Here is a 25,736-nt window from a genome sequence, read left to right as displayed (position 1 = left end):
TGGCTTTAAAAGACCCTGTTGCCAAGTAAAAATATAAAATAGATCTGGGAGTGTAGCCCGGAGGTAGAAGGGCTTCCAGGAACCCCAGTACCACACACACATACACAAACACACACACACACACACACACACACACACACACACACACACACCAGTGTTTCCTTCTAATATTCTTTCAATCACTATAAAATAAAAATGGTTTGGCTAATAGCTTTATTTTTTGCCTTATTTTTTTGCCTCCATAAGCTCATAATTATTGATACTATGCCAATATAATTCATTCATTTAAAAAGTTCTTATTATTTTTGTTTGAATCTTAGATTATCCGCCAGGACTATAACATGAATGGTGTAGTTTTTCCTGACTCTTCAGGAGACTCATATAGAATGATTGGGACATATTCAATATTGATTTTTGATGGTCTTATCTACCTGATATTGACATTATACTTTGACAAAATCTTACCCTGTAAGTAATAATAAATTTTTCTCTGACTTCCACAGTTAATGATTACACTGAATAATTTTTTTCTAAGGTTATGTAAGTATATTTTTAGAAGTAAAGAATAAATATTTTCTGTCTCAGAGCAAATGAGTTCTTTATTTATACTTCATAGTTTTAATGATCCAAAGAAATTTTCATGTAAAAACAATTATTCTTCTGAATTCAATATAATAATATATCATAATTATGTGATAACACTAATTATAAAAGAATATTATAATTATATAGTAAGCAAAGCACATTACTTTTTCAAGAATCTTTTAAAAGTGTTTTGGAAGAGTGATACTCAGGGTTTGTATCAGAACAAGTTGAAATGAATTTTTTCTTAAGATAGTTTGGCAAATAGGGGACCATTACACTGTGGAAATACTTTCTAATAAATATTTGCTCAGCATTATTCTTGTCATTTTTCATATGCTGCTCATATTTACAGAGTTATATTATGTCGTTAGATTTTCTTTATCTTTCAAAAAACTGAAATTTTTTATAATACCAGGTTACTTTACCCTGGTATTCCTTCACACCAGAATCCCTTCACCCTTCATTCTAGAAGCAGAATGCTTTTTCCTATGAGATTGTAGTTAAGTCTGTGCCCTGTATGTTTCCATGTATTTACCTTTATATATTCCTGTGTTTGCATTACTTCTGCTTAATACCTGAAGGCCCATGATAACAAATATTATTTCACTTTTTCAACCCGAAAAAAATAAAAAATGAATGAAAAAAAATGAATGAATGCAATTTCTTCATGTGTTTTTCATTTGTTCATGTAACTATATGTAAATACATAGATTTCAATATTCTGTGCAGTTATATAGCTATGATAAAACTGTTTAAATTCACAATTATTTAAGTTCACATTTATAACTATTTTATTGTCATATTGAAGTTTTGAATTTTCCCAAGTATTTGTTTTTATTCATTATTGTAAAGACCTTTTACATCATATTTTATTCAAACCTCTATGTTTTGTTAAAATTTTTATTGAAATAGGCCGGGCGTGGTGGCGCATGCTTATAATCCCGTGCTTGGGAGGCAGAGACAGGAGGATTGCGCAGCTGCGCTGGTTTAGGAGACCCTATTTCTAAAAATAAAATAGGTCTGGGAGTGTAGCCTGGAGGTAGAAGGGCTTCCAGGAACCCCAGTACCACAAAAAAAATTTTTATTGTATTGCTTACAGTTTTATTCCTTTTGAGTTTTTATTTTATATTGAAGTTTTATTGTAAGTAATATAAAGTTAGAAAAAATTTTCCTAAGATGTTTAAAAGTTTACCATATTCCACATTATTCTGAATAGTTTCTTTACTCATTTAATTAATATTATGATTTGATATTTTATTGTCTTGATTAATTAGATGGGAATGAGCGCCATTATTCTCCATTATTTTTTCTGAATTCATCATCTTTTTTCCGACACCGAAGGACTAATAATTTGGTCATTGAGAAAAACATAGACTTCAAGCAGCCCTCTGATGATTACTTTGAACCCATAGCTCCAGAATTTCAAGGAAAAGAAGCCATCAGGTAAGCCCACTTATAGTTATTCCAGTTGCAGCGCTAAGGAATTGTGAACCAACAGCCACAGAATGAGACCAAAGCAAGCAGTGAAGAGGAGTGAATTTGTCAACTTGATTTTAAACCATTCCAGGCCTTTACCACCCAGTTCTTCTAACTGCTACTCAAAAGGAAAATTAATTTTTATTACCTCCATATAATGTTGTCCTGTCTTACCCTGTCTTGTCAACCTTCCTGTCTTGTCTACCTTCTTGCTTCTCTCTCTCTTCTCGCTCCAGCTCCCTCTTCCTCTCACTCCTTCATCTCTCCCTCCCTTTCTCCTTTCTCTCTTCTTCCTCCTCCTCTCCTCCTCTTCTTCTCTTCCTCCTCCTCCTTCTCCTTCTCCTCCTTCTCCTCCTCCTCCTTCTCCTCCTCCTTCTCCTTCTCCTTTCTCACCTCCCCTCCTCTTCTCTTCTCTTCTCTTCTTCTTCTCTTCTCTCTCTTCTCTTCTCTTCTCTTCTCCTCTCCTCTCCCCTCCCTCCCCTCCCCTCCTCCCCCCCCTCCTCCTCCTCCTCCTCCTCCTCCTCCTCCTCCTCCTCCTCCTCCTCTTCTTCTTCTTCTTCTTCTTCTTCTTCTTTCTCTCTCTCTCTCTCTCTCTCTCTCTCTCTCTCTCTCTCTCTCTCTCTCTCTCTCTCTCTCTCCTGGAGGTTGCACTAAGAGGCATTCTATCTCTGAACTACACTCCACCCCTTTTTACTTTTGAAACGGGGTGCTTCTAGTTGCTGAAGAGTTTCACTAAGTTGCTGAGGCTGCCCTCAAACCTGTGTTCCTCCTATCTCAGCCTGCCACATCCTGGGTATAGGAATACACCACCATGCTTGGCTAGCATCTATCCCTTCACCCCCGCCCCTCATTTTATACTTGCTATTTATTCATCTTCAGGAACCCTCCTGTGTATTGTTATCTGGCTTGTGTGGTTTGGTGAAGCAAGTAGGAAATTTAGGATCAGAAATTCTTAGATCCAGCCAGGTGTGGTAGCGCACCCTTATAATCCTTGTACTTGGGAGGCTGAGTCAGGAGGATTGCAGGTTCCCAGCCAGCATCAGTTACTTAGTGAGGCCCTCAGAGGCAGAATGTTCCTGGGTTCAATCAATCACACACACACACACACACACACACACACACACACACACACACACACACACACACGAGAGAGACAGAAATAGAAATAAAAAGGAATAGAATGAGAATAAACAAGATAAAATAACTTTATACAGAGTGGTCACTTTCATCTATCCCTAAAACTAGGCTTAGTCATGATCTGTGCTGTTTTACTTCTGTGTTAGCTAACTACCTCTTTTGTTATTTCAGAATTAGAAATGTTACAAAAGAACATAAAGGAAAATCTGGAAAAGTAGAAGCATTGAAAGGTAAAGAACATATCATTCTTCTGCTAATTATTTTAAAAGTGGGGAAAATTTAATGTGCAAAATTCAAAAGTACAAACAAAACAAATCAATAAAAAAAAGAATACACACAATCTATCTCTACCATTAGGACATTAATCATGATTAAAAATTTCTTGCAAATATTCTTCTAGGTAGTCCATAGATCTACTAATTAAAAAAAACAGGACCATACAATGAATGATTTTTAAAAGATCTTTTTAAAGATTTTTTAAGATTTTTAAGATTTTTTTAAGATTACTCTGTTACATGTAATATGTTTATATTTGCACAATCTCTAGACTCAAAGTCTGAAAACTATTTTTGTCTAGTCAGGGAATTTATATAGCCTATCTACACCAGGACAGTAGTTAACTAAAAAGATTATTAAAAACATTGATAACAAATAAAATTCAGTCAATATCCTATGACAAAAATAGTTTATAACTTGAGTGAATAAGCATATTTTAATACTAAATATTCTTTTTTTTTTTTTTTGGTGGTACTGGGGTTCCTGGAAAAAACCCTTCTACCTCCAGGATACACTCCCAGACACATTTTTATACTTTTTTATTTGGAAACAGGGTCTCTTGGTACTGGGGTTCCTGGAAACCCTTCTACCTCGGGGCTACACTCCCAGACCCATTTTTATACTTTTTTATTTGGAAATAGGGTCTCTTAAGCCAGCGTGGCTGGCTTTGAACCTGCGCGATCCTCCTGTCTCTGCCTCCCAAGTGCGGGGATTACAAGCGTGCGCCACCATACCCGGCTTAATACTAAATATTCTAAGAAACATAGTTATTAAGGAAGCATCAAAGGTAGCAGGTACGTTTCATAGAGGGCAGGTTGCTTTTGTTAAAAAAGAATTCTTAGAAAAAAATAGAGATTATTTTTACAGAAAACAGAAGCCTTTAAAGTTAAAAAGGAAGAGTACCCCCATAGGTTGAGGATATCTGTCCATTCTGTTCATACTCTGTTTATTTTCTAGCAGATGAGGTAGCCCTTAACTCAGTCTTATTGATTCCTTTGAGATTAGTATTTTGAGAATTTAATGTATATGTGAGGAAATTTATTTTCCCTCTAGGTTTTTCTCACCAAATACCATTTAGTGGTACTGGGGGTAGAACCCAGAGGCTTTCTACCTCCGGGCTATACTCCCAGACCTTTTTTTTTCATATTTTATTTGGAAACAGGGTCTCACTAAGTTGCTGAAAGCCTAAGTAGCTGAGGCTGCCTTTGAACCCATGCGATCCTCCTGTCTCAGCCTCCCAAGTGTGGGGATTACAAGCGTGCGCCACCACGCCCGGCTCACCAAATACCATTTATACCTGTGATTCTTTTCCCTAAATTTGGCTAAGAACATATTGAGGTAATTCTAAACGTATAATTTAAATTTCTGGAGTACATTATGAACTACCTTTGTACTCATGAAATCATCATAATATCTTCTAAATATCTTCAATTTAAGAATTTTTTCCATTCTTAACGCTAGAAGCACCTTAAAAATGGCAAGCAATTGAATATCAATACATTAAAAAATATGCAAATTAGAACCATGTGGAGTTGCTTGTTGGGTGGCAGGGGTGAGAATTACTCTCTTAGCCCTCTCCTCCTATGTTGGTCATCCCTGTGGCCACCCTGAAACACCTTCAGGAATACACTTACGAAATACCTTATCCATTACCTAATTTCCAGTGTCTAAATAACATTCTCTTGTGTGGGTTCCATGACTGACTTAACTACACACCATTCGCAACCAAAAAGGAAAACCCTGGTCTGAATATTCTTGTTCATTCTTTATGAAGATCATTAATTCCATCCTGAAGCTTCTAGAAGCAGAATTAAAGAAACAATACATTTAAGATTCGTGGTTCTTCATATTGTAAATAATTTTTTTGCCAAGGTAATAAGAATTAAGACTCTCGTAAGCAATACATAATAATGTCTACAAAACAACAATACTAACAAATACTTACTGTTCCCTGAAGACTTGGTATGTACTTGGGATTAGGCAAGTGATTTACCTGGACTTTTTTCATTTAATTTCATGAAGCTCATATTAATATATCCCTCACTTTGCAATTGAGGGAACTGAAGCTTACAGTTCATTTGTTTTTCAGTGATACAGGATATAGGCCCAAACTAGCCAATGCCACTTTCCTCCTGCCCTTGACAATATCATGTCTTTTCCATTTAAAATCAGCACATAGAAAAACTTTTAATGAACTTATGTAGTTGTCTCAGTGTTGCTTATTGAATGATTTCAGGAATTTGAAAAGTCATTTTTTTAATCTTTGCTGTTATGCTTATTTGGGTTTAGACTTCTGTTCCATTGGTCACTATATGCTGTAGCAGTCATATGTTTTAATTATTGTCTGTACTTCCCTGATGTTCCTCTACTAGTACCATATTCCTTAAGTTATTATAGTGTTTCAATTTAATATTTTGGTAATTAGGAAAGTATTGAATATTGGGTTTGTCCTCGATATTTTGAAGTATTGAAATGCTTAAGAAACCACTAGACCTAATTGTCTTGGTTTTTGTTTAGGACCAGTTCCATCTAATGTCCTTCTATTTATAATGTTAATATCTTGTGCTGAACACAGGCTTGATCTTTGATATATATGAAGGACAGATCACAGCAATTTTGGGCCATAGTGGAGCTGGGAAATCTTCACTACTAAACATCCTGAATGGATCGTCTGTTCCAACAGAAGGTGAGCAAAAGGAAATTCCTCAAGGGCAGCAAATCTGATCATCAAATGAGGGGATATGAGTGCTTCTATCATTTAAAATGCTTAATTTTATGTCTTAAAATAATGTTTATTTACAGTTGTTTCCAAGCTGGGCACAGTGGTATATGCATCAGTAACCCCAGCCACCTAGGAGGTTGATGCAGGAGTATTACAAGTTTGAACCAGCCTGGGCAACTTAGAGAGAGCCTGTCTCAACAAACAAACAAACAAACAAACAAACAAACTCAAAGTGCTGAGAATGTGGCTCAGTGGTAGAGTGTCCATAGCTGTAATTATAAGGAAAGAAGAAAGGAAGGAAGAAAGGCAGGCAGGCGTTATTTCCTAAAACTATATAATTTTGAGTATATTTAATATCTCCCCAACTTTTATGAAAATCATATTTATTCCATTGTGTGATATTTCAGGGGAACTGTGCACTGCTATAAGCGTATATTTATGTTAATAATAATTAGGAATTGTTAATAAATTATGAAGTCAGTATTTTAGGTGTTTGTGAATATATGCCAAACATTAAGATCTCCAACATTAACATAAATGTATCATCTTGCCAACATTGAAATATTTTTAACCTCTATTCTTAGGATCAGTTACCATCTATAATAAAAATCTCTCTGAAATGCAAGACTTGGAGGAGATCAGAAAAAGAACTGGAGTTTGTCCTCAATTTAATGTTCAGTTTGACATACTCACTGTGAAGGAAAACCTCAGCCTGTTTGCCAAAATAAAAGGGATTCATCCCCAGGAAGTGGAACAAGAGGTAGATGGACATGCTTGCATTAACTGGATTGCCAACCACTTACTAAGTTAAACCAAGACCACAAAATTCTCTTCAGTGACGTTTCAGCCCTGCTATTAAAAAAAATTTAGGCAAGGAGGTCCTATAAAAATCCATGGCTTTAATGGGCAGCTAACATTTCCCAATATGAATTATGTATATTTTAAGCTTTATGTATTTTTTTTGTGTAGGTACAACAAATTTTATTGGAATTGGACATGCAAAATATTCAGGATAACCTTGCCAAACATTTAAGTGAAGGACAGAAAAGAAAGCTGACCTTTGGCATTGCCATTTTGGGAGATCCTCACGTATGTAAGATTATGCATGGGGAGGAAAGCGGGTGCAGTGTCAGAAAAAAAGTCATGCTCTTTTACCATTACAGGTGATAGAGTTTTCATTGTGATGTGTCAAGAGATAATCTACTAAACTTAATGAATAAGTATATTGGAGAGGCTGAGACAGAAGCATTGCAGTGAGACTCTCAGTAACCTGGAGGGAGCCTGTTTCAAACCAAAAAATCAAAAGGGCTGGGTGCATAGCTCAGAGCTTGAGTGCACTTGGATTTAATCCCCAATATGGAAGCAAGCGAGAGAGAGAGAGAGAGAGAGAGAGAGAGAGAGAGAGAGAGAGAGAGAGAGAAGGAAGGAAAGAAAGAAAGAAAGAAAGAAAGAAAGAAAGAAAGAAAGGAAAAAAGAAAGAAAGAAAGGGAGAGCGGGATGGAGGGAGGAAGGAAGGAAGGAAAGAAGGAGAGGATGAAAGAAAGAAGTGAGGAAGGAAAGAGAGCCAGAGAAAGAAAGAAAGGAAGGGAAAGAGAAGACAAGTGATTGGCTATTGTCTGTTTGTTTGTAGTTAATGTTGGCAAGGGACATGTTTTGTGTGTCTTTATCCTCTGCAGGTTTTGCTTCTAGATGAACCAACCTCTGGACTGGATCCCCTTTCAAGGCACCATGTGTGGAACTTCCTTAAGGAACGCAGAGCAAATCGCGTGATCCTCTTGAGTACCCAGTTCATGGACGAGGCTGACGTCTTAGCTGGTAATTTTTGGTTTGATCTCAGTGTCACAGTGAAAAACCTGGGACGTTTAGATGAAACGTTTATTCCTAGCATAGGAATCCTGTTCTCATGACCTCCGCGTTCCTGCGTTCCACTGCAGTGTAGGGGATGACAAGCATCCAGTCCCACTGAGGAAATCCTCACTGGTTAGGCATTTGCTATGCTAGGACCAGTAATGAAAAATTGTGATTATTATTTTTCATGTTAACCCTAAGTTCACTTAAAAATCCCAATCTTTGTTGATATAAACTTGGTAGAAAAATAACTACGCATCCTTTAGCACCCAGAGTAAATAATATCTCCATGTACTTTGCGGTGGTTTTTTTTTTATGACAGTATTGGAGGGTACCGAAATAGAATGATGTTGACAAGTTCAAATGCATCGATTTTAACATGTGTTTCAATTTTAAAATATGCAGTAGATGCAGTGATAGCCCATACAAAACATTTCTGTGTTGGAATTCTGAACTTTAATTGCTTAATCTGTATTTTCTACAGAGAACGAATGACTTTAACGTGTATTCTCACTGTTTTCTTTTATGTAGATCGAAAAGTTGTCATGTCTAATGGGGAGCTGAAGTGTGCAGGCTCTTCTATGTTTTTGAAAAGAAAATGGGGTCTTGGATATCACTTAAGGTAAAGACTCTGGGGGAAAACATGGGTATGTCTGCTTACAATACTGGTATATCAAAGAGGTGGGCAACTATGAAAGGGAGCTGGTCTAATTCTTGTCTTTGAAGCACTGGATTGATGTTTCCTGAATCCTTTCCCTGCCTCCTTAAATCTTTACCTCTGGTAATCATGAGCTAAATTTCAATATTATAAACCAAGGCCAGCTGTTCACAATCAGGACCATTTCTCATGCGACACTTTTCCAAAGAGCTGTTCTGCACAGTCTATACCTTTAACTTCTTCCCACTTTTCATTTTTCTCAGCTGATCCACAGACTCCAGTGATATATTGTCATTCATAAGTGTGTTCCCAAAGGTGTTTCAGGGTGGCCCACAGGAGTGACCAGCAAAGGAGGAGATGGCTGAGAACGTAACTCTCAACCCCGCCACCCAACAAGCAACTCTACACGGTTCCAATTTGTATATTTTTTTAATGTATTGATATTCAAGTGCTTATCATTTTAAGGTGCTTCTATTGTTAAGAATGGAAAAAATTCCTAAAGAAATTGAAGATGTTTAGACAGAAGATGTTATGATGATTTCATGAGTACAAAGGCAGTTCATGATGTACTCTGGAAATTTAAATTATACATTTAAAATTACCGCAGGATGTTCTTAGTCAAATTTAGGGAAAAGAATCACGGGTATAAATGGTATTTGGAGAGAAAAATCTAGAGGGAGAATAAACTTTCTCACATATACATTAAATTCTGAAAGCCCTAATCTCAAAGGAATAAATAAGACTGAGTTAAGGGCTACCACATCTGCTAGAAAATAAACATAGTATAAACAGAATGGACAGATATCCTCAACGTTATGGGAGTACTCTTCCTTTAACTTTAAAGGCTTCTGTTTTCTGTAAAAATAATCTCTATTTCTTCTAAGATCTATTTTTAACCAAAGCAACCTCTCCTCTATAAAATGTACCTGCTACCTTTGATACTTACTTGGTAACTATGTTTCTTATAACATTTAGTACTGAAATATGTTTATCCACTCAAGTTATGAACTGTTTGTCATAGGATAATGACTGAATTTGATTGGCTGTCAGTGTTCTTACTCATCTTCTTTTAGTTAACTACTACTTCTCTTAGTTAATGACTGCTCTACCTCTCTTTTGTGGTACCAGTAAGAAAATGTGACTGATTTGTCTTATATTTTGAATGTTAGTTTTTCTAGGAATGAAATATGTGATCCTGGACAAATAACATCCCTTATTAGTCATCACATCACCGGTGCTAAATTAGAAATAGAAAACAAAGAAAAACTTGTGTATACTTTGCCTTTGGAAAGGACAAATAAATTTCCAGGTAAGGTGCATAGGATTACAATGGAATGGAGTTTGGGGACAAATGTTTGCACCGTCATTATTAATACTTTTATTATTTAAGGGATTTGAGTTTTGTCCCGGGCTGCCTTACATAAGAAGCAGAAAGTGGAGGGTCTGAGTGTAATGAATCATTTGGTGGTCTATCCCTGGAAACACCACCAGAAAGACTAGAGAGAGGAAAGGGAGAGGAGACAAGGAATTTGGCGTTGTTACACAGATCACCATAGTAGGCAATTAAAGTGTAATGTGACTGAAGAGAAGTTATAAAAATAATGAGTAACGCCGGGCGTGGTGGCGCACGCTTGTAATCCCCGCGCTTGGGAGGCAGAGACAGGAGGATCGCACAGGTTCGTAGCCAGCCTTGCTGGCTTAAGAGACCCTGTTTCCAAATAAAATATAGAAAAATAGGTCTGGGAGTGTAGCCCGGAGGTAGAAAGGTTCCATCCTCAGTACCACCAAAATTAATAATAATAATAATAATAATAATAATAATAATGAGTAAATGTGCTTAAAGTTCTGTCACTTGCAAGGCAAAGAAGCTGGGGGACTTCTTGTTCTCTATTCCCTACCCATCACTGGTGAAGGGAGAGAGATCCTGGAACACTGAATTTCTGGCCCTGCTGGCTCGTTCTAACAGGAGCTTAGCATAGTTAGAAGACTAGAAGGAGAGCCTCACGCAGGTAGATGTATTTAATAAGCAGTTTTACTGTGCTCGGGGAGTGCAGAAGTGAGTTTGGGGCATCCAGGTCTCTGCCACAAGTTCCTTTTTGTATTTTAATTTAATTGTCCATGTATTTATTTTTCAGAGAAAAAAAATAGCTTATTTTTTTTAAGAAAAGTACTCACTGTGGCTTCCCAGCCCACTGGGCAGACATGCCAACCTGGGATTTGTTTGATAAGCAATCATCAAATGTCACTAGCTCCTCCTACAATATGTACTCTATGTCGGGTACTGTTCCTATGATTTTAAATATACCAACTCATCTAAGTACTCACAACTCTTCTGTGGGGTGGGTGATAGTTTTCTCTATCTTATAAAAAAAAAGTGAATGTACATTAGTCTTTTCTGATTTAGCATATTCCTTTGAGGTTCAACATTTATTTATTTATTTATTTATTTATTTATTTATTTATTTATTGCAGTACTGGGGATGGAACCCGGGGCATTCTGCCTCTGAGCTACACCCCTAGCCTGATTTTTTATTCTTTATTTTGAAACAGGGTCTCACTGAGTTGCAAAGGGCCTCACTAAGTAGCTGAGGCTGTCCATGAGCCACGATCCTCCTGTCTCAGCCTCCCGAATGCTGAGATTACAAGCGTGGGCTACCATACCCAGCTAATGTTTAATTTATTGAAGGTTTAACTCATTATAGGATTAGTGTAAGTAAGCTCTTTTAGATGATTTAGTTCATTGGGGAAATTCTCAGGAATTCAAATTTTAGCCCCATTCCTATAGATGGCAACTCTGCCTGTCCTTGGAGCAGGATGGGAGATGCTATCACAGGATGCTGTGTTGTCCTGTCATAGACTAAGGCCCCAATAAGGTACACGTGGACCACCTTTGTTTTTGGTCGGAGAAGGATAGGGAGTTATATGCTGGTACCACTGCGGGAATATTTTCTGAATGATGTTATGCATAATCTTTCAGATATGTGTTCACTTACTAGGTTTGGTTATTGGTGTTGTCTCTCAAATGTGTATGTTCCTGTCCCTTGCCTTAGACCTTTTCAGTGACCTTGAAAAGTACTCTGGCCGGGGTATGATGAGTTATGACATTGCCATGCCAACTCTGAATGATGTCTTCATGAACCTGGAAGGAGATTCAATGCCCAAACATGGTAAAGCCATTTGTGTAATTTGCAGAAAATCAATTTTCACATGACCTTGAGTCATCTTAGTGCTTATAACTTCTCATTCTTGGCTCATGCTAAGGAATGTGGCTCATTCCACAGTGGGCTCCTCGGTCTGTCTCGGGATGCTACTGTTTCCCAGTGACTTCAGTAGTACAAAGTGCACAGCCCTGTTAGCACCTACCGCATCCCTCACTGGAAACCAAGCACTTCCTGCTTCATCATAGTGTTCCTGTCCTTAAGGACTCACTGCTTTTTAGGTACTTTGAGGCTGTGAAAGTGCTTAATCAAAGGCATGAAGTCTGAGAAGATATTTCACATAAAAATCATTCTTATAGTTAATTAATACAAACTCAAGAATCCTCAGTATCAACTCCCAAGTGTTTTAGTGGGTGATAATAAGAGTGGTTATTTTTGGAGCTCCTCCTATGCCAGGTGCTCTCAGTCAGTGTGTAGATATACATGAGTATAAACCTGCTCCATTTTTTTCCAACAAATGTCATTGGCCACTATTTTACAGCTGAGAAAACCAGACCTAAGAGCAGTTCAAAGATCCTCCCCAAATCATACTGCTTGTAAGTCTTGCCTGTGGAATTTGTATACACTGGTTTCAGGTTGATACTCTTTCCCTTAAAACACTATATAATTGGTACCTTAATAGTAAATATTTAGCCGGGCGTGGTGGCGCACACTTGTAACCCCAGCATTCAGGAGGCTGAGACCAGAGGATCGCGGTTTGCAGACAGCCTCAGCTACTTAGTGAGGCCCTCTGCAACTCAGTGAGACCCGGTTTCAAAATATAGAATAAAAAAATAGGGCAGGGGGTGTAGCTCGGAGGTCGAATGTCTCTGAGTTCTATCCCCACACCTGCAAAGAAAAATGTAAATATTTATGCATTAATGATTGGTTATTCCTATGGAGAAATTTTCAAAAGCCTTCAGAATACAGTTATCATTTGAAACTCTAGTTTCCAAAACTAGGCCAGCAAAATCACCCTTTTTCTGAATTATTTTCACATGAATTTAGTATATTTCCACACTGAGAGTATAGAATTTAGACACTGTGTTTCTTATATTGTTTGCATTACAACCACAAACATTCCAAAATACTTTAATTAAAAAGTTTTATTTTAATATGCATCACCACTGGCAATGATAAAATATAATGGTAGGAAGACAATATTGAAGGCTGTGGTGATGTATAAACTGAATACATATTGAAAAGCTGTTTAAAGAATTATTTTGAATCTGGTTATAAAAATAAAACTAAATGTAAAAATTTTAAAGGTATTTTAACAAGAAAATTATCATGATGCTTCAATATGGCATTAATGGTGTGTGTGTGTGTGTGTGTGTGTGTGTGTGTGTGTGTGTAGATTTTAAACAGATAGAAGTGCCTACAGACTCAGGAAGCCAGAATGAAATGGAGCCAGCTTATTCTTCTTTTCCTGAAGTGCAAAAGGCTGTGAGTGACCTGGGCCTCTGGAGAATACAGTTCTGTGCCATGGCACGGCTACGTTTCTTAAAGTTGAAACGTGGAAGAAAAACACTTTTCACCTTGTGAGTATCCGAGTATTCAGATTTTATTAGATAATGAGTTTCAAATGTGGCCAAGACCAGACAAGAATTTAAGATTAGACCATAGTATCAAACATTCCCATCAAAGGGCAGATGGTGAGCATATCTGTATGTTATCCTTGGTTTGTCTCACCTGTACAGGTGTGTTTAGTTTTCATTGTTTGATAACCTGATGATTATCTATATTATACATAGCAATGCCTTTCAGTGGTATGTTGCGTAATAAGTGTTAGTATTCAGAAGTTGGTGTCAAGTACATTTGACATTTTGACATTCAGCCAGTAGTTGTGAAATATCTTATTGAAGAAATAAAATTGCTATAGCTTCATATGGTGAATTTTCTTCATTGCTTAGGCTAATGATATTTGGAATTGCACTATTTCCTTTGATTGTGGAAAGTATAATTTTCACTGTGTTAGACCATGATGACGAGTGGGAATTTAAAACAGAATTCTATTTCCTCTCTCCTGGACAACTTCCTCAGGAGCCTCGTACAAGCCTGTTGATCATCAATAACACAGGTGAAAACAACAACAACAAAAGTTTGAATCCAGAAATGTTATTTCTATTGTTAAATAACACCTATAGGGGGAGACAAATCATATAAGAAGAAAATGTGTATTTCGTAGGAAGCAACTTTTGAGGAGCAGTATACATTTGCTCTGATTTTGGAAAAGATAGGAATGTTGGAGACAAGAAAGAAGAAACCTGGGGGTCACTTTACAGTCTGGTCAAGTAGAAGTACCTATCTACTGGAAAACTGTAAACATGAGAGAGAAGTATGTTGGCTGAACCACTCTATTTTCAGATCTCTTTGTTATAGCAGCCTGGCCGATTACCCATCAGCCATTGTCTTACTGTTTCTAGCCTCTCTGATCACTCTGAGAACAGTATGCTTGTATTCTCTTATTTATGTGTTCTCATCTCTATTCCCTTGTTAGATATTTGGGGTCCTACGTTTGAGGCCTCTGTGCCATCTTGTCTCTTTTCTTGAAATTTGGTGATTATCGGTAGCATGTTGGTCCTTTCACAGGAGAACTCCTGTGTGTTTGGGTGGATGTGGGCCACCATTATTGCATTTCTCCATAGAGGTGGAATGGGAAGTATGGCTATTCGAGGTAAAATGAAAGCTTATTGTCTATGTATATCTCTTATCCCACATGGAGGTAATCCTAATTTGCTGAAGTTTGGCCTTATCTGTCCAATCTCAGAGCCTACTTTAGGCATCCCCAATATGAACTCTCATTTCAAAGGCTAAGTGGTGTGTGTGTGTGTGTGTGTGTGTGTGTGTGTGTGTGAGAGAGAGAGAGAGAGAGAGAGAGAGAGAGAGAGAGAGAGAGAGAGAGAGAGAGAGATGGGTGGGGGAAACATGTACTCCTTTTCCATTCCTCCTTTTCCATTCCATCTTTCCCCAATTATTGTCTGGAATACTTCAAGTCTTGGCCAGCTGTTCTCAGCTCCTTAGCAAGTAAAAATAGGTCTCTTAACCTGGAGACAAGTGCAGCTGCTGTCTCTGTGCAGAGCATCAAGAGGGGCCTGATTGGTCATCTTGTCCAGGTACAGCTAACTGGTTAATGACTTTGACTGTGGCTTCGGAGCCCATGTTCTTCCCTCACACTCATCCTCTCTGAGTTCTGATGTGGAAATTGTTTTCACCTTTGAGTTACTTGCTTCCATGTGGTCTAGGCTGTGGGTTTTCTCAGCTCTTAGTTCTCATTCAGATTATCCCATCTGTTTTCTTCTATAGGAATCCATAAAAAACTTGGGTCTAATGGTGGTGCCCTTTTCATTTTCCATTTCCTAAGGGGGAGGAACACATTTATGTCATATGCATGTATGTAACATATATGCAAATATGTAAAATAGATTTATGCATTATATGTATACATGTATATATTTACTTTCCCGTTCTTTTTAAGAATAAGATAAATAAGAGAGTGTTATCATCAAGATGAATAATCTAAATTATTCCTCATAAAATGATTGTATCACTAGAGATTTATCCATTTGAATCCTTTCTTTACTGGGTGCATTGTAATTTTACATTGTTTTGGGATGCAGACTATCAGAAAAATACATGCACACCATAATATTTTAATCATACTTGCATAGCCACATTGATAGCAGCACAAGAGCCAAATTATAGAACCAGCTTAAAATTCTATCAATAGATGAATGGATCACAAAATTTTGGTGTATATACACACAATGGGATTTTACTCAGCCAAAAGGAAGAACAAAATCAAATGCTTTATTTTTTAAAGTAAAATGTAATTACCTTGTCTTAATGATCACATGTTAACTTGCATTAAAAAAAACTAAAAAGGTAATTCATCATAGCAGAGGGTTTTATAAGAAGAAGATGGTGAAGTGAGTAATTTCTTTAATGGGCCAATAATTATTATGGTAATGTCCATAGGCACAGAGCGTGCTATCTATATATCAACTTTAAATTATGTACAAGTTAGTTAAGAAAAAAATTGACACAGATCTCTTGCTTTTTGGCTTTCTGTTATTGACTTCACAATAGGATCTAATATTGAAGATTTTATACAGTCATTGAAACATCAAAATATACTTTTGGAAGTAGATGACTTCTCAAACAGAAATGGCACTGAAAGTCTTTCATATAACGGAGCGATCATCGTGTCTGGTCAACAAAAGGTAGATTTGCTCTTGGTATTTTGCTTTTTTTTTAACACACACACACACACACACACACACACACACACACACACACCAACAGTAAGAAATTGCTACATTTTAACTGTTTTAAAAACTGAAGTCTCTGGGCATGGTGGCGCAGGCTTGTAATCCCTGTGCTTGGTAGGTGGCGACAGTAGACAGGAGGATCGCGCAAGATCGAAGCCAGCCGCGCTGGCTTAAGAGACCCTGTTTTCAAATAAAAAGATAAAAATAGGTGTCTAGGAGTGTAGCTCGGAGGTAGAAGGGTTTCCAGGAACCCCAGTACCACCAATAAATAAATAAATAAATAAATAAATAAATAATAAAAACGGAAAAATCAGGCGTGGTGGTGTATGTTTGTAATCTCAGTCCTTGGTAGGGTGAGACAGGAGGATTGCAGGTGAGGCTAGCCTCAGCTACTTAGTGAGACCTCTGCAACTTAGTGAGACCTTGTTTCAAAATATAGAAAAAAAAAGTTGAGCTGGTGGTGTAGATCAGAGGTAGAATGCCCCCGGGTTCAATATCCAACACCACACACACACACACACACTGAAGAAAGTCAACTCAGTTAATATTTATAGCAAAAATTTGTCTCAGAAAAACATTTCAAGTTCATATGGAATAAACTGTGAAATACGTGTTTATAAAACATTTTCTTTGTTTTAAACTAGATCACTCTTTACATTTGAAAGAAAGCAAATTGACTTATTCAGACTCAATAAAAACATCACAGCTAGCTGGGTGTGATGGCCCACGTGTAATTCCAGGACTTGGGAGGCTGAGACAGGAGGATCACATGGCCAGCCTCAGATACTTAGGGAGGCCTTCCAAAACTTAGTGAGACCCTGTTTCCAAATAAAGAGTAGAAAATAGGGCTGGTGCAGAGCTCAGAGGGAGCATTCTCCATGTACTTCCTTACTGTCTTTCAATTTGAGTAGAAATGTACAAGCCATAGAGCTCCATCAAGGAACAAGACTTGAAAATACGTTCTAATCATCAGTAGAACTCTCAAGTTTTATTTACAGTCCACTAAAAGTGAGGGGCCGAAATAAATGAGGCTTCTTACTACAAGAAAAATAAAAACAAAACAAAAAGAGAATTCTTTGAAGATCATTGAACCTTATTCTCTCTAAACTAAATATGTTATGAAAAATACAATCACTTAATGACAACTTTGGGAAACAACTTCGATGGCTACTTCGTTTACCTAAAATGTTTACTACATCACCTATTGCCAACACTTAAATAACATCGAACCTCTTCGAATGCATGGACATTTTCTATGAACATGAAATCCGTAAACACTGAGTGTGAAGCTGCTTCACTGGCCTTGTCACTGTAAATATTTTGTAAACTTCATCTTTAGCTCCACCTAGGAGATCAGCATTTCTTTGCTGAGAAAGGGATAAACAGACAATCTCTCCTTATCGGTGCAACTTTTAAACTCCACTGAATAAAATGTCCCCATCAGCAAAATAGGGACAAAATGATTTGGAATTAGTAATTCAAATAAAAATTTTGCAGGCAAGGGTGGTGGTGCACATCGGTAATCCCAGGACTTGGGAGGCTGAGACAGGAGGCTTGCAGGTTCAAGGACAGCCTTAGAAAATAGTGAGACTCTCATCAACCTAAAGAGACCCTGTTTACAAAAAAGAGGTAGGACTGGCGGTACAGTCCAGCGGTAGAATGCCCCCCTGGGTTCAATCTCCATTGCCTAAAAATATTAAAAATAAAAGTTTGCATTAAGTGAATGCTGACTGTACTATGAACTATACTAGGGCCAATTGCATCAGTCCTCATCCATTGAATCTCATTTAAATACATACAATAACCTTACACTTAGCGTCCTCATTTCTAGATGTGGAAAGTAAAGCTCAGAAAAGTTATTTAATTTGAAGATGGACACCTGAGGAAATGTGGCCCTTTAGGACTTGATTTGTCAACATCGTGCTTTTATTATTTGACAATCAACATTACCTAATTGTTTTTGTTTAAGGATTATAGATTTTCAGTTGTGTGTAATACCAAAAGGCTGCACTGTTATCCTATCCTCATGAATATTATCAGCAACGGACTGCTTCGAATGTCCAATCATACGCAGTACATTCAAACTATGAGAAGTCGGTATACTTCGGTAAGTATTGAATTTACTTGTACTGAACAATTAAAATTTTGACAAGCAACCTATATTTGCCCTCTTTAGCTTTTAAATATTCTTAATTGATTGTCCATTCTAAAAATTATTAGAATAGTCCTAACATTTTAAACAGGTTATATAAAATAAAAATTTGGTTTTTTTTCTAACTTATTATCAGAGAATTCTTACGGGCAAGTGTTTTTCAATATTTATCATAGTTTCCTAGGGGATGTTCTGAACACTTGTAGAGACATACTTAAATGTGGAACTGTCTTAGAGAACACAGAGAGAGATAGACTGACAGGGAGAGAGAGAGAGAGGGAAGGAGGGAAGGAGGGAGGGAGGGAGGGAGGGAGGGAGAGAGAGAGAGGACGAGAACACTGTGTTGAAAATCAGAAGCATTTATAATCCTGCTTTAGAATCTCATTGACTAAATGGGTAGTAGATTGACTAATACAAAGGAGATTTTCCTATGGGGCTGCTTATTGCTTTACCCATCCTTCTGGGTTGCAAGGGTGTGTCTGATGCACAAGACTGCATTTTGCAGGACCCTGGCTACAGTCAGCCTGGAGACAGTTTAGACGATCAGAAGCGGTAGAGGGAGATAGAAAGGCAGGGAACCCTCTACCTTGGGCTCCTTCTTCTGTCCCTCTGCCTAGAAGTGACCGTGCCTTCCCCCTTTTACCACCTTGTTGGATAATCATCAGTCTTTGTCCTTGAATTCGCAGCCTCACATGAAATGATCAAAGCTCCTTTTCCATCCCTTAGATGTTGGCGAACTAGACTTAAAATTCGATTTCTTAATGTTCCAAAAAGTACATTCTTTATGATCACTAGTGTGCATTTTATTGTAATAATATTCACCAAAGCACCTCTTCTATTTGCAGTTGCGTGTTTACTTCTGGACTGGGCTGCCAAATCCTGCCATTTTCTTAACTTATATCGTGTGCTGCATTTCCCCTTATATCGCCATGAGCAGTGTCAGCGATTACAAAGTAAGAAAAAGGGGATGGGGGGAAAAAGGAAACTTCAGGAATGTCAGTAATTGCATTTTTAATGTTATGCGCTCAAAATGTTTTCCTCTGAGAAAACACTTGAAATATATCTTTACTTCAGGTGACATTCTTAAGCATTATTTCTAGTAAGTCAGAAAGCTCACTTTTTAAGTACTTTTATTCGTGCATTATACTTTCACAATGTAATTCACAATGATAGTGACCTACATGCACACAGCACCTGGTCAGCTTTCCTTGGCTCTCCATACCCCTCACCTCCCTGCCCCATAGAGGGTACTGAGTTTGACCTTGGTATTCTCATATAGGTACCTAATGGTGATGGAAATGATTCCTTCATAGATCCTCCCTCTGCTGCTCCTTCCCCTAGACCAGCTCCCTGATTCCAATGCAGTTTCTCCTGCATTATCTGAAGTCCCTCTGGTATCCTGATTATTCCCCTAGTTTACACATATGAAAGAGAACATATGACCCTTCACTTTCTGTGGCTGGCTAATCTCACTTAACATAATGTTCTCCAGGTCCATCCATTTTCCTGCAAATGACATAATTTTGTTCTTTTTTATGAGTAGAATTCCATTGTGAAAACGTATTTTATTTTTTGTGGGTCTGGGGATGGAACCCAGGGGCATTCAACCTCTGAGTCACACCTCCTGCCCTATTTTTTATTCTTTATTTTGAAACCGGGTCTCACTGAGTTGCAGAGGGCCTCACTAAGTAGCTGAGGATGGCTGTGAACCACGATCCTCTGGTCTCAGCCTCCCGAATGCTGGGTTTACAAGCGTATGCCACCATGCCCAGCTTGAAAACTTATTTTAAAAGTAAAAATACTTTTAATTTCAAAGATAGAAGATAAATGCAAGGAATTTTCTTCAGAGACTCACATTATTCTCAGCCTTCAAATGGGAGTATTATAAATCTTTTTATTAGATCATTTCCTAACTATAAGGAAAAAAATCTTTGATGTTGAAATTGAAGACCAAATTTATGACTTGATTCCCTTTTAACTCTGGAAATTGCAGTATTTTTGTTATATTTGTGTTTGGTTATGTACATTATCCAGACAAAACATTAAAATCAGAATAAGCCTACTTTCAACATTCTGAGCCAGGAACTCGCTAAAATGTATAGACACAGGAAAATATATATCCTTCAGGTCTCAAAATAACATTTCTTTAAAAGGAGCTTACTGCTTTGATCGTTATCAGGTCAACTTTTCACGATTCATTACTCATGAATAGGAAAATGGTGTTGCAAATCAAACCAGTATTTAGGAAGCTGAGACAGGAGGGTCACAGGATCGAGGCCAGCTTCAGCAACTAAGAAAGTCTCTCGACAACCTAGACCCTGTTTCAAAACAAACAAACAAAAAAAAAATAGAAAGGGCTGAGTTTTTAGCTCAGAGGTAGAATGCTCCTGGGTTCAATCTCCAGTACTACACAAAATAAATAAATGGGCCACCAAGTGCTGTGTGCACGTATAACATTGTCAGCATGTTTTACATTGTAATGTGATAGTATAATGCACCAATAAAAGCATGTGAAAAAAGAAATTAAAATACATACATACCTACATATAGACATACAAAAGGCTATCTTATGGAACTGGATCTACAAACTTCAGTATTCTGAATAGTATAGTTATTTTTAAAATATTAAGGGATTATATAATATTAAGGGATAGATAATATTTACTTTTAAAAATTCTTCCAATGTGTTTGCTTTGAACCTGTGTTTTAATGGAATCTGTGTACATCTTGTGTTCTATCATTAGAAGAAAGCTAGTTCCCAGCTGCGGATTTCCGGGCTCCATCCTTCTGCTTACTGGTATGGGCAGGCAGTGGTGGATATTAACTTCTTCAACTTAATTCTCGGCTCCACATATGTATTAATCTTCATAAGAAGCATTACGAGTTACAAAACAGGTCGACTAGTGTTTGCTCTAGTGAGTACAAGCACTGGGAAATTGGGGGAGGGATATGAGTGAAGTGTGCACGAACCCCTCTACCATCTTGGATTCCACCAAGATGCATGACTATAATGCACCCATGAAGAATTTTATAAAGTAGCTAAGAATACATTTTAGCATTCATGTTTCATGTTATCAAGATGATTTCCTTTTCCCATAAGCCAAAGATCCAGGAAAAGTACATGTACAATATATTATTTAAAAATATTTGTAATGCCGGGCGTGGTGGCGCACGCTTGTAATCCCAGCATTCGGGAGGCTGAGACAGAAGGATCGTGGTTCATGGACAGCCTCAGCTACTTAGTGAGGCCCTTTACAACTCGGTGAGACCCGGTTTCAAAATAAAGAATAAAAAATAGGGTGGAGGGTGTGGCTCAGAGGTTGAATGCCCCTGGGTTCCATCCCCAGACCCGCAAAAAAAGAAAAAAAAGAAAAAAAAGGAAAAAATATATTTGTAATGAAATGTTTGCCTCAGATAATATTTCACTTTTTTGACTATGATGTTATTTGTCTTCCCTTTAGGTTGCATTTTCACTTGGTTATGGAGCTTCTCTTATCTTCCTGACATATGTGATATCATTTATTTTTCACAAGAGGAGAAGAGATAGTAACCTCTGGTCACTTTGCTTCTTTGTTGTAAGTACATATATATCTGTGTCTATATCTAAACAATAGATATAGATCTTAAGACTTCCAGTGTAACTTTACATAGAGTCGCCTTTGCCTTGAATAAAGTGTGAAGAATTGCCGGGCATGGTGGCATGGCGCACGCTTGTAATCCCTGCGCTTGGGAGGCGGAGACAGGAGGATCGTGCAGGTTCGAAGCCAATCGTGCTGGCAATAGAGACGCTGTTTCCAAATAAAAATATAAAATAGGTCTGGGAGTGTAGCCCAGAGGTAGAAGGGTTCCATCCCCAGTACCACCAAAAAAAAAAAAAGTGTGAAAAATTAAGAATACAGGTTGAATCTAAAAACCCTAAATCTGGTCCGAATTTAAAAAATTTTAAAAGCTGACATGATGCCCTAAGTGGGAACTTCTGCACCTCATCTTATGTGATGAGCTGCAGTCAAAATACAAGTGCAAAACATAGCTTATTCAATGCTCCTAAGGGACCATTTTAAGCTATTTATATAAAGTTCAAAAAAAACATTAAAGGGATTTTGTGCTTAGACATTGGTCTCATCCCCAGCGTAGCTCACTGTGAATTTCAGGTAAAGTATACCCTAACCTGTACTTGAGAGTAGAAAGGAGAGGTTAAGGTAACTCATGTTATCCAGTCAATTATGTTTTTCAGTAATGCAGCTTCAGTTCCTGTGAGTTCATGAAGAACATCACAGACAACCGGAAGTTTAAAACACACTACTTGGTTTATAGATCTTTCAGAATATAGGGCTCTTTGGCAACGCTAAATCAAAAAACTGGCTTCATAATAGTCAGTAGTACAATCCATTTTTATAGTCTTCTGGATTCTGTTTTTAGCCTCAGCTGTTAGTAGTTTCTGATATCAAAGATGTTTTAAATTAGTTAGAGAACTTATTCATAAATATATATGAAAATAAAGAGCTTGTCCAAAATTATGGAAAATTTTTTGTGGAAATTTTCTCTGGCTACCCAGAGTACCTGGGGTTTTTCAGGTCAGGCTGTCTTAAAGCTGATATCCCTAAGTTGAATGTCTATTTAGAAAGTAGTTCCCAACTTTTGGAATGGGAGTCCTGAAACCACATGAGATACACAACCCAAGATATTTGTAAGAAAATACACTGGCACCATCCCATGACTGCTATAGAAAATTTGTCTTGGACTCTTCTGGCCAACAGGCAGCCATTATTCCTTATCAGTGGGCAAGATTAATTTTACTTCTCTGGCTGCATTTCTTTGTATTTAACCAATGGCGTCTATTCCTATCTCCCTTACTCTCATCAGCACAATCCCTTAGAGGATTCTAGAAGCTACAGAAAAAACTAGAGAGTGATCTCAATCAGAAGGCTGGCTTTGAGACCAGCCATGGGAATGAATGCACCATTCTTTCCATTTATACTTTCCAAGAAGACATGTTTGTTCATTCCACAGATGTATTGCCATCATCCACTGTCTTCTCAGATATTGCATATACTGAACAGATGTCAGGAGAAGAAACTCTCACAATCACTTGTTGTTTTCCAACCTAGCTTGCACTCCCATGGTTTCTTTTTAACTTAGCAGTCTTGAATTTGTCTAGCAAAGGTGAACAAATAATTCATATCCATTATTACTGTCTTTTTTGTGGTACTGGGGTTGGAACCCAGGGGCTTTCTACATCTGGGCTATACTCCCAGACCTATTCTCTATTTTATTTGGAAACAAGGACTCACTAAGTAGTTGAGGCTGGCATTGTCAGCCTCCCAAGCTCTGGGATTACAAGTGTGCACCACCACGCTCAGCTCATGTCCATTATTTTTAATTTGTTATTGGTCGTCATACATCTTAATGGGGTACAAGATGGTAGAGGCATACATGCACACATCACTCATGTAGCCCTTCCCCAATTCCCACCCCAATTCCTCACCCCTTCATCCTTTTCATGTTTGGCTTACTGATTGACTTTGATATGTTTATAGATGTATATCATGTACATTAGAGAATTTCCCTCTTTTCCCCTCCCATATCCCTAAGTTAGGTCACCTAATTTGCTCATCTATGATTTTTCTTTCTTTGTCTAGAGTTCTTCTTATGACTCTTTTTCTCCGTAGCTTCCACATTTTAGGGAGAGCATCTGATTTATTACTTTTTGTGACTGACTAATCTCACTTAGCATAATGTTCTCCAGTTCCATCCATTTCCCTGTAAATGACATAATTTTGTTCCTCTTTATGACTGAGTAGAATTCCATATACATATACATTTCCATATATATACATATATACATATCTCATAGTTTTGTAATCCATTCATCTGTTGATGGACATCCTGGCTGGTTCCATAGTTTGGCAATTGTGAATTGTGTAGCTATGAACAGAGATATGCATGAATTAGTTTGGTAGTTTGATTTCCATTCTTTTGGGTAGATACCCAGAAGTAGTATTGCTGGATCATATGGTAGGTTTGTTCCTATTCTTTTGAGTATCCTCCATACTGTTTTCCAAAGTGGTTGCTCTAATTTGCTATCCCACCAACAATGTATTAGAGTTCCCACTTCTCCACATCCTTACCAGCATTTGTTATTGTTATTGTTTGTGGGGTTTTTTTTTTTGTGTGTGTGTGTGGTACTGGGTTTGGAACCCAGAGGCTTTCTACCTCTGGGCTATACTTCCAGACCTTTTTTATATTTTATTTGGAAACAGGGTCTCACTAAGTTGCTGAAAGCCTCACTAAGTGGCTGAGGCTGGCTTCGAACCCATGTGATCCTCCTGTCTCAGCCTCCCAAGCGCGGGGATTACAAGTGTGCGCCACCACGCCCGGCTATTGTTTGTGTTTTTAATGATTGCCATTCTAGTTGGAGTTAGGTGAAATCTCAGGGTAGCTTTAATTCCCATCTCTCTGGTTGCTAATGATGTTGAACATTTTTTCATACACTTATTGGCCTTTTGAATTTCTTCCCAATTGCTTTTTTTTTAAAATAAAAACTTAAATATAAGACTAAGACATAATGACCTGGGAAAAATACAGAATTCTAAATACCAGTTTTGTAGTTCATGCTGTGGTATTGAGAATATTATTAAACATCTTTGAACCCTAGACTTTTCATATATAAAGAGGATAAGTTATAACCTTATAAAGTTGTTGTGAAGATTAATGTGATTCCTGATTACTTAATTTCTTAATTTCTTAATTACTGGTATTTATATAGTATTCAGAATCTAAAAACTATAATTCTTTCTATTTTTATTCTAATTAATACATCCCTTAGGTCTAGGAAAAGTTTGATACAGTGCTCAATACATACTTGTTGACAGATAAATTGATCCTTAAAGCAGAAAAAAAAATTTAAAAGTTTTACTTTCCTTCCCCTATTTACCAGTATTCTAAAGAAAACAAGTCTATTACAATGAAAACACACAACCTCAGAAAAAACATTTTTTTTATTAGGAAGAAATGATGTAGTCAGGACAATGACGCTTTACAGTAGTCTAGGTGAGAGGCAATATGATAATATTGTTTGTTAAAATAATTAGCCGGGCAAGGCAATATACACCTGTAATCAAGTATTCAGGAGCCTGAGGTAAAAGGATCATATGTTCAAGGCATGCCTCAGCAATTTATCAAGGCCCTCAGCACTTGGAGAGAACCTGTTTAAAAATGAAATAAAATAGGGTTGCAGGTGTTGTTCAGAATGCCTTTAGGTCAATACCTGGTACAGAGAGAGAGAGAGAGAGAGAGAGAGAGAGAGAGAGAGAGAGAGAGAGAGAGAGAGAGAGAGAGAATATGAATATAATTGCCCATGTCACATTAATAATATTGCTATCTTAGTTTTGAAAAGCCAGTTCTCTTTATCCTA

General features: G+C 37.4%; 1 protein-coding gene across 1 annotated transcript in view; it reads left to right on the top strand.

The window, feature by feature from the left end:
* Positions 1–25,736, top strand: part of LOC308275762 (uncharacterized protein) — a gene marked incomplete at both ends in the record, with an annotated part of 129,455 nt that overhangs the window by 11,261 nt on the left and 92,458 nt on the right. Inside the window, 16 exons of the mRNA XM_080714115.1 lie at positions 321–468; positions 1,860–2,028; positions 3,370–3,428; positions 6,050–6,160; positions 6,781–6,956; positions 7,166–7,285; positions 7,873–8,011; positions 8,576–8,666; positions 9,872–10,011; positions 11,753–11,869; positions 13,257–13,440; positions 13,813–13,979; positions 15,989–16,122; positions 18,140–18,277; positions 19,168–19,275; positions 21,067–21,237. Of these exons, the coding sequence (XP_080570241.1) occupies positions 321–468; positions 1,860–2,028; positions 3,370–3,428; positions 6,050–6,160; positions 6,781–6,956; positions 7,166–7,285; positions 7,873–8,011; positions 8,576–8,666; positions 9,872–10,011; positions 11,753–11,869; positions 13,257–13,440; positions 13,813–13,979; positions 15,989–16,122; positions 18,140–18,277; positions 19,168–19,275; positions 21,067–21,237 (2,172 nt within the window). The remainder of the gene's footprint in view (positions 1–320; positions 469–1,859; positions 2,029–3,369; positions 3,429–6,049; positions 6,161–6,780; positions 6,957–7,165; positions 7,286–7,872; positions 8,012–8,575; positions 8,667–9,871; positions 10,012–11,752; positions 11,870–13,256; positions 13,441–13,812; positions 13,980–15,988; positions 16,123–18,139; positions 18,278–19,167; positions 19,276–21,066; positions 21,238–25,736) is intronic.

Source organism: Muscardinus avellanarius, assembly GCF_963383645.1.
Source record: "Muscardinus avellanarius genome assembly, chromosome: 16".
Taxonomy (NCBI): domain Eukaryota; kingdom Metazoa; phylum Chordata; class Mammalia; order Rodentia; family Gliridae; genus Muscardinus; species Muscardinus avellanarius.
The sequence above is the reverse complement of the archived record's forward strand: the minus strand, read 5'-3'. Positions and strand labels throughout refer to the sequence as shown.